The sequence below is a fragment of the Tachyglossus aculeatus genome, chromosome 21 (assembly GCF_015852505.1).
Source record: "Tachyglossus aculeatus isolate mTacAcu1 chromosome 21, mTacAcu1.pri, whole genome shotgun sequence".
NCBI classification, from domain to species: Eukaryota; Metazoa; Chordata; class Mammalia; order Monotremata; family Tachyglossidae; genus Tachyglossus; species Tachyglossus aculeatus.
In genome coordinates this window covers 77,182,693-77,193,963 of record NC_052086.1, presented here as the reverse complement: position 1 = coordinate 77,193,963, position 11,271 = coordinate 77,182,693, and the positions used below count along the sequence as shown (strand labels likewise).

The 11,271-nt window shown below is 47.1% G+C and overlaps 1 protein-coding gene across 1 annotated transcript in view; it reads left to right on the top strand.

Moving 5' to 3' along the window:
• ABAT (4-aminobutyrate aminotransferase) overlaps positions 1-10,664 on the top strand; it is a 73,398-nt gene extending 62,734 nt beyond the window's left edge. Inside the window, exons 15-16 of the mRNA XM_038762569.1 lie at positions 5,469-5,580; positions 8,011-10,664. Coding sequence (XP_038618497.1) covers positions 5,469-5,580; positions 8,011-8,132 — 234 coding nt within the window. The 3' untranslated portion in view covers positions 8,133-10,664. The remainder of the gene's footprint in view (positions 1-5,468; positions 5,581-8,010) is intronic.
• Positions 10,665-11,271: the final 607 nt, after the last annotated feature.

Sequence of the window (11,271 nt, the reverse complement as noted above, 5' to 3'; positions counted from 1 at the left end):
GGTGAGATTGAAGCACGTGGGAAGGTTAGCAGTAGTGGAGCAAATGTGTAGGCTGGGTTGTAGAAGGAGACAAGTGAGGTGAGATAGGAGAGGGCAAGGTGATGGACTGCTTTAAAGCCAAAGGTGAGGAGTTTTTGTTTGATACAGCAGTGGATGGACAACCACAGGAGTTTTTTGAGGAGAGGGGTATATCAATCGAATTATAGGTACGTGCACATTTGGTCTTCCCCCCGCCCCAGCACTTATGTAAATATCTGTAATTTTATCATTTGTATCAATGTCTCTCTTCCCCCCGAGGTTGTGAGCTCGTTGTGGACGGGGAGTGTCACTGTTTATTGTTATGTAGTACTTTCCCAAGCGCTTAGTACAGTGGTCTGCGCACAGTAAGCGCTTAATAAATATGATTAAACGAATTATTGAATGAACTTATTATGTGCAGAGCACTGTATTAAGCACTTGGAAGCGTAGAGTTGGTAGACACGTTCACAGGCCACAGTGAACTTACAGTCTAGAGGGGGAGACAGATGTGACTATAAATTAATAATTTACAGATATGTACATAATTGCTGTGGGAATGAAGGAGGGGTAAATACTCAGTACCCAAAGAGTAAGAGATGAATGAACAGTTGCTTTTATTCATGAGCTGTCCAACAGAGGCAGAAAGAAAAAAATTCAGGTTTTGTTATGTTTTCTTTGGATTGGATCTGCATCAAAACAAACAGCAAGGAGAGTGTCCAGACATAATTTGTAACAGATTAAACTATTTCTCCCACCATATTCCTCTTTAATCTTCCAGCCAAGCAAATAGGAGAAATGACAGCAGCAGTTTATTTTCTTTGGAGATTTATAACCCAGCTCAAAGTTGTTTATGCCGAGTTTCAGATTGCAAGGCATGTAGCTAACCATGGGCAAGACTGATCAACTCATTGTATGGCTAGAGTAGCTCTCGACCAGCGTTTGAGGGCTAAAATATTGATCCCAGTCATTGGGCAGGTGGTACCGCTGCCATTTTTTCCAACGATCCTGCCTTCTCTCCATCCAGAGCCTGACAGATCTGTTGAGCAGGCAGCTGAGCCAAACCTCAGCCCTGAGAGTGGAGGGCAGCCTTTTTTGAAATATTTGCTTCTCAGTTCCCCGCTTCCATCTTTGACTTTCCAGGTTAATGACTCTTGTTCTCGCCCCTGCGGACTGCATTGCAGATTGCCTCAGGAGGAGCAATATTAACTTTCAGTAATTGAAGTCTTGTTTCCTCCTCCAATAGAGGCTCTGGTATTCATTCATTCAATTCAGTCATATTTATTGAGCACTTACTGTGTGCAGAGCACTGTACTGGTATCAGATGCTTACGAGACTCAATAAAACCAAGCAACTTTACTGCCCTGGAGCTAAAGCCTCCTCACATTCCCATCACAATATAGGCCCATCAGAACAGTGCTTCAGCGCTTAGAACAGTGCTTCAGCGCTTAGAACAGTGCTTTGCACATAGTAAGCGCTTAACAAATGCCAACATTATTATTATTATTATTATATCCAAACTAGAAATTCGTCTCACTCCCTCACCATGGCCGTACAAATTATGCTGCATGCCTTGGGTTTAGCATGAGTGAAAGGCTGGTAGGAATGGGAAGGGGCAGAGAATATTGACTCTGTTTCTTTGGCCTTGACCTCATCTAAAGCCCGGATGAAACTCGATGCATTTCCGATTCCCTGGCTTTAGGATTTGCTCATCTGGATTCCACTTGAGGACAGAATTTCTCTGCTGCTGAAATCAATCAGTCATATTTATTGAGCACTTACTGTGTGCAGAGCACTTGTACTATGATGATGATGATGATGATGATGATGGCATTTGTTAAGCGCTTACTATGTGCAGAGCACTGTTCTAAGTGCTGGGGGGGATACAAGGTGATCAAGTTGTCCCACGTGGGGCTCACAGTCTTAATCCCCATTTTACAGATGAGGTAACTGAGGCTCAGAGAAGTTAAGTGACTTGCCCAAGGTCACACAGCAGACATGCGGCAGAGCTGGGATTCGAACCCATGACCTCTGACTCCAAAGCCCGTGCTCTTTCCACTGAGCCATGTACATAAGGGAGTACAATATAACATTTGGTAGACTAGTCCCCTGCCCACAGTGATCTTACAGTCTAGAGGGGGAGACAGACATTAACATAGATAAATAAATTAATCAATCAATCAATCAATCGTATTTATTGAGCGCTTACTATGTGCAGAGCACTGTACTAAGCGCTTGGGAAGTACAAATTGGCAACACATAGAGACAGTCCCTACCCAACAGTGGGCTCACAGTCTAAAAGGGGGAGACAGAGAACAGAACCAAATAAATTAAGGATATGTACATAAGATCTGTGGGCCTGAGGGAGGGGTGAATAAAAGGTACAATTCCAAGTGCAAGGGTGATGCAGAAGGGAGTGGGAGAAGAGGAAATTCATATTAATATCTGTCTCCCCCTCTAATCTGTAAGCTCTCTGGGTTCTGCTTTGTCACCTATTTGCTGTGTGACCTTAGGTGACTCCCTTCACTTCTCTGGGCCTCGGTTCCCTCATCTGTAAAATGAGGATTAAGACTGTGAGCCCCAAGTGGGACAGGGACAGTGTCCAATGTGATTACACCCCAGCACTTAAAACAGCGCCTGGCGTATAGTAAGCACTTAACAAATACCATAAAAAAAACCCCAAAAATCTCTGGGAAGTCAGTGGCAGCAGGAGCAATTTTTCTTTCATTATTACTATTGTTAGTAATAATAATCGTGGTACTTGTTAAGCACTTACTATGTGCCAGGCACCATACTAAGCACTGGGGGCTCCGCCGCTTGTCTGCTATGTGACCTTGGGCAAGTCATTTCACTTCTCTGGACCTCAGTTTCCTCATCTGCAAAATGGGGGTGAAGACTGTGAACCCCATGTGGGACAGGGACTGTGTCCAACCCGGTTTGCTTGTATCCTCCCCAGCACTTAGTACAGTGCCTTTCACACAGAAAGTAACAAATACCAGAATTATTATACAAGGTAATTATGTAATTGGGTTGGACACAGTCCCTGTCCCACGCAGGGCTTGCTGTCTTAATCTCCATTTTACTGAGGAGGGCAGTGAGGCACAGAGAAGAGAAGTGACTTGCCCAAGGTCACACAGCAGGGCCGGGGTTAGAACCTCTCAGGCCCGTGTTCTATCCCCTAAGCCTCGGGCTTCTCGCGGACTGTAGTAGCTGCCACTCTCCTCCCTCACCTCTGGTTCCCCGAGAGTCTGCCTCTGTGGGAGCTGAGGGATGAGGGGGGTGGGTCAGGGTTGGAATGGAGGGCAGAAGATTGTGAAGGGAAGGATTAGTCAAGTTGAATGGTGGCAGTGTAAAGAGAATACAGTTTCTAGCCAAAGTTGAATAGCCCTGAATCAAATCATGGGGATAAATTCCACCCAAGCAGCCCTCACAGTGCAGGGGGCCCGCAGGGATATGTACGCTACCCAGAGACATTTGGGGGGCCACTGCCTGGTTGACAAAAGCTCGCACGTGGCGTGTAGGGGACAAATGCAGCTTGAAAGAACTTGGTCGGAAGCCTGGTATTAGGCTCGTGCCACTCACTAAAACCCCTCAATTTTGCTGACCTTTTTTTTATGATGATGATAATGGCATTTATTAAGCGCTTAATAATAATAATAATAATGTTGGCATTTGTTAAGCGCTTACTATGTGCAAAGCACTGTTCTAAGCGCTTGGGGGGATACATAGTGATCAGGTTGTCCCACGTGGGGCTCACAGTCTTAATCCCCATTTTACAGATGAGGTAACTGAGGCTCAGAGAAGTTAAGTGACTTGTCCAAGGTCACACAGCAGACATGTGGCAGAGCTGGGATTCGAACCCATGACCTCTGGCTCCAAAGCCCGTGCTCTTTCCAGTGAGCCACGCTGCTTCTCTTTTTATGCTATATGCATTCTCTTTTTATGCTATATGCCAAGCACTGTACTGAATGCTGGCGTGGATGCAAGTTAATCAGGTTGGACACAATCCCTGTCCCACACAGGGCTCACAGACTTAATCCCCATTTTACAGAGGAGGGAACAGAGGCACAGAGAAAGTAAGTGACTTGCCCAAGGTCACAAAGCAGAGAAGTGGCAGAGCCGGGATTAGAACCCAGGTCCTCCTGGCCCGGACTCTATCCACTAGGCCAAGCTATTTCTAACTAATCCCTTTATGGCGGTCCAAGTGGTTTTCAGTCGGAAAGCGTGTTCTGTTCTCCCAGATCCTAATCGTGTTCCCAACCTGGGAGCTCATCCCGGATTTAAGGGCCCCATAGCTCCACCCAAGAATTGTCAATTCTGTGGTGTTTCCAGTCACAATGTGTGGATCAAAAGCTGGACAGTGAAAAAACTGGATAGAAAGAACAATGACTCTTCTGAAATGTGGTGTTGGAGAAGGCTTTTGCAAATATCGTGGACCTCCCGAAAGACAAACAAATGGATTTAAGAGCAAATGAAACCAAAGTGGTCTTTTGGAAGGCCAAATGACTCGAATTAGAGTAGTATATTTTGGACACATAATCAGGAGGCCTCATTCTCTGGAGAAGACACTAATGCTAGGAAAAGTCCAGGGAAAACGTGGAAGAGGCAGACTGGCAGCTAGATAGGTAGATAGAGACAACGATAACAGAAAAACCATTAGAGAGGTTGCGGATTATGGCAGAGGACAGGACATTCTGGAGAAAATATATTCATTCATTCATTCAATCGTATTTATTGAGCGCTTACGGTGTGCAGAGCACTGTACTAAACGCTTGGGAAGTACAAGTTGGCAACATATAGAGACGGTCCCTACCCAACAGTGGGCTCACAGTCTAGAAGGGGCAGACAGAGAACAAAACAAAATAAACAAAATAATAAACAAAATAAAATAATTAGAATAAATACGTACAAATAAAATAAATAAATAAATAGAGTAATAAATATGTACAAATATATATACATATATACAGGTGCTGTGGGGAGGGGAAGGAAGTAAGGCGGGGGGAGTGGGGAGGGGGAGGAGGGGGCTCAGTCTGGGAAGGCCTCCTGGAGGAGGTGAGCTCTCAGTAGGGCTTTGAAGGGAGGAAGAGAGCTAGCTTGGCAGATGTGTGGAGGGAGGGCATTCCAGGCCAAGGGGATGATGTGGGCCGTGGGTCGACGGTGGGACAGGCAAGAACAAGGCAGAGTGAGGAGATTAGTGGCAGAGGAGTGGAGGGTGTGGGCTGGGCTGTAGAAGGAGAGAAGGGAGGTGAGGTAGGAGGGGGCGAGGGGATGGAGAGCCTTGAAGCTGAGGGTGAGGAGTTTTTGCCTGATATATATCTCGAAAAATATATCCATGGAGTCACTATGATTCGGAAATGACTCAACAGCACTTAATAATAATAATCATAATAACCTCTACCCAGGGGGTTGTGGGGAACTGTGACACCCCAAAGCTTTTCCATCTCTTCCAGGCCCGGTACCCACATCTCATTAGCAGAGTGAGGGGGCGAGGAACTTTCTGCTCATTTGACACTCCGGACGATTCGACAAGGAACAAGCTCATTTTAGTAGCTCGAAACAAAGGTTTGGTTTACGTTGGTTGTTGTTTCAGCTTTTGTCTGTGGTGGTGTCTGAGTGTGGATTGTCCTTGTCCCAGCGTGGAGATGGCAGCAGGGCCTCTCCGAGCAGTCGAGGGGTGGGATGAGGGGAGGGATCCTCGTGGCTCCTCTGCGTCTTGGTGAAAGCTAGGGCCATCAGGGGGAAGAGATCCCCAATGCCAGGGGTCACAGGCCCCTTCGAAAATTGAGCCTGGGTGGGTTATCTGGGAGCCTGGTGTTCCCTGAGAATGCTGCATGGAGGAGAGGAGGGCAGTTCCTCCAGGCTGGTTCACTCAGTCAGTCAGTTGTATTTATTAAGCACTTACTGTATGCAGAGCACCGTACTAAACTTGGGAGAGTACAATAGAACAATAAAAGAAATATCCCATGTCCACAGTAAGCTTACAGTTGAGAGGGAGAGACAGATGTTAATAGAAATAAATAAATTACTGCTTTGCACGTAAGTGCTGTGGGGCTTGGAGGGGGGATAATGAATCAAGGGATCAAGTCAGAGTGACGCAGAAGAGAGTGGGAGAAGAGGAAAGGAGGGCTTAGGGAAGGCTTCTTGGTGGAGATGCACCTTTAATAAGGCTTTGAAGCGGGGGAGAGTCATTGTCAGATTTGAGGATGGAGGGCATTCCTGGCCAGAGGCAGGACGTGGGTGAAAGATCAGGGTCAGAGAGACGATATCCCCCTGGACTCAGCTTAGCTCAGTTCGGGCACTCCCCGGCCAGCTTTGGGAACAAGAGAGAAGTCTGTAGGTCTGGCCTCTCACGGCTAGTGGTCGTTCCCCTCCAAACCTTTCGAGTGCAGGTGGTTCCCCTCCTAGCACCCACAAATAATTCCATACCCCCTCGCCTTCCTCTCTTGAGCCTGTTTCATGCCAAATGCCCCAGAGCCAGGGTTCTCACCGAGGACGGGAAACCTCATTTGGCCTTTGGGGTGAGACCCAGGTTTATACTGGATAAACCAACCACTGATTGAAGGGATCAGGATGAGTCTTATTTACTGACCTGTGCTGTCAAAAGAAAGTGACAAGCCAGTGGAGGGAATGTCAACTGCGAAGCAGCATGGCCTAGTGGATAAAGCACAGGCCTAGGAGTCAGAAGGACCAGGATTCTAATCCCGGCTCCACCACTTTACTGTTGTGTGACCTCAGGTAAGTCGCTTCACTTCTTGGTGCCTCAGTTACCTCATGTGTAAAGTGGGGATTACGACTGTATGCCCCATGTAGGACAGGGGCCATGTCCAACCTGATTAATTTGAATCTACCCCAGCAGTTAGTACAGTGTCTGGTACATAGAAATAAACTAGGAAAGTCCACAGGCAGACTGGAGTCGGACTGGATGACCGCACTGATGCGTATAATTGCCTCACTCCTCATTTTGGAGAAGGAAAGGTCAGAACACAGTGACACCAGAGACAGGTTTGTTCCAGGGAAGGGTGGTGATTTTTTCTTCCTCTTTCAGTGTCCATAAACCAGGATGCTGGGCATTGGCTTTGGCTGTTTTTGATGAAACTCAAATTGCTCAAGAGATTTTATGAGACCTGCCCTTTGTGTTAACCACATAAGTACAGCTGCTTGTGCTGCTATCTTGACCTCTGCTCCGGGCAGGAAGAGGAGAAAGGGATGGGAGCAATTTATTGAGGTCATATGGCATGCAGCATTCATTCATTCAATCATTCAATTGTATTTATTGAGCACTTACAGTGTGCAGAGCACTGTCCTAAGCGCTTGGAAGGTACAATTCAACACTTGGGAGAGGGCAAAGAGATGACCCACAAGTATCTGCTTACCTTAATTTCTCATGCGATAGCCCCTCTCCCTGATTCGGGGCTGCAAAAAAAATGCAAAAAGTGGGGCGATTAGGGAAATAAATACAATAAATCACTTCAGCATCCATATCCTGAGTTGGGGCCTGAACCTCCCCTTATCCCTACTGTGGCTACTTTCACCATGGTCTCAGGATTCAGTGAGGATTCATTTCCCTCCCAAGTGCAGTGGGGAAGTTACTCACCACAATAAAAGCAACAACTGTGGCATTCGTTAAACGCTTATGATGTGTCAGCACTGCACTAAGATACAAGATCATCAGGTCAGACATGGTTTCCGTCTCACCTGGGGCTCTTGGGCTAAGAGGAAGAGCATGTATAATGGTTAATAATAATTGTGGTCCTTGTTAAGTGCTTACTATGCGCACTGTACTAAACACTGAGGTGGATACAAGCAAATCAGGTAGGACACAGCCCCTGTCCCACTTGGGACTCATAGTCTCAGTCCCCATTTGACAGATGAGGTAATTGAGGCCCAGAGAAGTGAAGCGACTTGCCCAAGCTGACACAGCGGGCAAGCGGCAGGACTGGGATTAGGACCCAGGTGCTCCGTCCCTCCCTCACACGCCTTCTCTGCCTGCAGGTGTTGTGCTCGGGGGCTGTGGCGATAGATCCATCCGTTTCCGCCCGATGCTGATCTTCAGGGATCACCACGCTCACCTGTTCCTCAACATTTTCAGTGACATCCTAGCAGACTTCAAGTAATCGGGCATATATTCCCAGCGCCCCGACCAGGCCCAGGGGGCCAGAATGACCGGTCTGATTAGTTTGCCTAATTCATGTTTTCACTTCCAATACAAAAGGTGAATCCATAAGCTCGGTGGTAGTTTGGGTGGGTTTGTTTCTGTTTGTCGCTGTGGAGGGTGGGGGGCGGGGAGATTGAAGTTGGTTTTGTTGTTTTGTGCCCCACTAGCCAAAGAAACCTTCTGGTTGAAATGGGAAATTTCTGTAAGAGTTGGGACCCAGGGGTTGGCAGCTTCCCCATTTCGCCGACCCCGACCCCCCAAAACATTTATCTTTGGAATTCGTTAGAGGATCGAGCCCTTCCAAGAAGGGAGGAAGGGGAGGGCAGAGGGGAACTACTGGGTTCTAGTCCAATTTGGCTACCAAATTTCTCTGGAGCCCAAGACGCTTCCTTAATTTCTGCCCTCAGTTTTTCCAATTGCGAAAGAGGGATCATTCTTATCCATCCCCAGGAAGGAAAATTGTCGGATCAAGGTAAAGCCCTTAGGGGGCAAGAGGATCAGGATGGAAAAGTGAAGGGCTTGGGAGAGGGAGCATTGGAGAGAGGAGAGTTGCCCTTTTGTCCTGCTCTGCCTTGCCCTGCTGGTTGTTGGCACGGAGGTCAAAAGGCACCATTGTTTGAGTTTTCCCATTTGGGTTTAGGAAGGTGGAGGGGAGGGGGCCAGGTTCCAAGACCCTTGAGCCTTCCTCCAGGATCTCCAGCACTTCCTCCGGAGTTAAGGGTAAAGAGGGCCGTGAGAGAAGAGAGGCAGGAACCTGAAGCCTCAGGGCAAAGGTCCCGGACCACCTCAGACCCCCAACCCCGCCAGCGATTCCAGTCGGGAGTGGGTGGATTCCGAGACTGCGGGTCCGCTTAGTCCTCTTGGCACCGATAACCTGTCCGGGAGGGAGCGAGGGGGGAGTTTTCTTCCACTGTCCACTAACGCACCCCATCTACCTTTCTCGACTGCTTCATATCTGCGGAGCTCTGCGGAGCGAGTGTGTCGCTTGCTGAGATTTCTTCTAGAGAGAAGCCCCCGTATCCGAGAGATTTATTTGCTATGTGCACCTGGGCTGTAAATGGGGCACAGCCACCTGTGTGTCTCTGGGTTTCTGTTTTGTGGGGCTCCACTCTATGTGCCATTCCGATCATCTGGAAAGATATTTTCTTAAGATGGATTTGATGACTCTATGCCAGTGTTGGTTTCATTCATTCATTCAATCGTATTTATTGAGTGCTTACTGGGTGCAGAGCACTGTACTAAGTGTTTATACTCTTTTTGCCTAATTGGGTTGGACCAGGAACAATTTCCCAAGCCAGTGAGCACTGCTGAGTTTTAGAAATATTTTGAACCGACAGATTCACTATAGACAATTATTTTCCTAAGTAGTTCCATCCAGAGGGAGCGGTAGCTAATGGTTAGAGAAAGAAATGGCTAGTTGGTGTTCTGGCTAATCTCCCTGGATCTCGCTGACTGATTCACCGTGAGGTCTAGCGCCAAGCTGCTTCGACAACATTCCCATTCAGAAGAATGGGCGAGAATCAAACCCCTGGCTTCCTTTAACATTTCACCCAGAGACTCCGCAGGTATTTTTTGTTAAGGGCCCAGGAGCCAGCCAATTTTCCCATGTGTGAGAATGTTTTAGAGTCTCCCAAGCTTTCCCAGCTAGTTCTGTTGGGCTCGGCCCCTTGGGTCCGATGATCTCCGTGTGCCATTTCCGAGGATTCTACTGTCCCACCCCTTTAGAGCTGTCTTAGGGGATGCTGCCACGGTTCTGGCACGTGATCTTATTCTGTTTTCATTCGTTAGAGAGCCAAGGAACACCTGTTTTATTCTGGAGTAAAGCAACACAGACGGATTGACAAATAATTAAAGGATAGGGTGTACCTTAAAATGGACCCCTGTGGGGGAAAAAATAACCGGTGGGAAGTCGGAAGAAAAATCCTTTACCTGTCCAAAGACGCAGGCTTGTGAAAGACTGACGTTGTCTCGGACGGAGCAGGCGTGCTGAAGTTCAGAGCAAATCAGGTGAGGGTGCGCTTCATTTGCCCACGAGCTGGAAATTAGTTCCGAAAACATATCAGTGCAGTAGATTTTAGTAAACGTCACTAGCAAGTCTTGTACTTTTACAGAATCCAAGGTCCAGTGATTATCACATCCTCACTTTTATTATAAATGGGTGTTTTTTATAATTTTTACTGACACTCAGTAACCATGTAAAATTGTGCACTGCTATATATATATATATACATTTATATCTATATATACGTGCGGTATATATATAGATATGTATTTATCAGATCGCGGTTGAAAAATGACCTAGGGAACACTACATACCTAAGCATAATAAAGTGATATTGTTTACAGCATTCTGTGGCCAGTGCCAAATAAATGTCGATGAAACTAATTGCACTTCACGATGTAACTGGTGTCCATCCACACGATTCCATGAGTTAAATCCATCTCCTGTGTCAATCGGTATTCTTAAATAAAATGTTTCTAATTGAATCACTCCAGAGTCTCTTTCTCTGTTGGAATTTGTTTTTGTGGTAACGGTACTCAGCGCTAGGGTAGATACAAGGTAACCAGCCTTATCACTGTCCATGTCCCATACAGGGCCCCCAGTCTTAACCCCCATTTGACGGATGAGGTAACCGAGGCCCGGAGAAGTGAAATGACTTGCCAGAGGTCACCCAGCAGACAAGTGGCAGAGCCAGGATTAGTACCCAGATCCTCTGACTCGCCTCCAAAAGGCCTTCCCTGTCTAAGCCCTCTTTTTCTTACTCCCTTCTGCATCACTCGGACTTGTTCTCTTTATTCACACCCTCTCTGCCCAAGCTCCACCGCACTTATGTCCACATCTGTAATTTATTGATTTATATTAATGTCTGTGTCCCCCTCAAGACTTTAGCTTCTAGTGGGCAGGGAATGTGTCTGTTATATTGTCCTCTCCCAAGCACTTAGTGCAGTGTGGTGCACATTTTAAGCACTCAGTAAATATGGTTGACTCACTGACTGACACCCAGGCCTGCACTCTTTCCCCTAAGCCTCACTGATCGTTCAGGTACTAAGCAGAGCCAGAATCTTCTTGGTGAACACAGCATGCCCCAGGCCCCAGG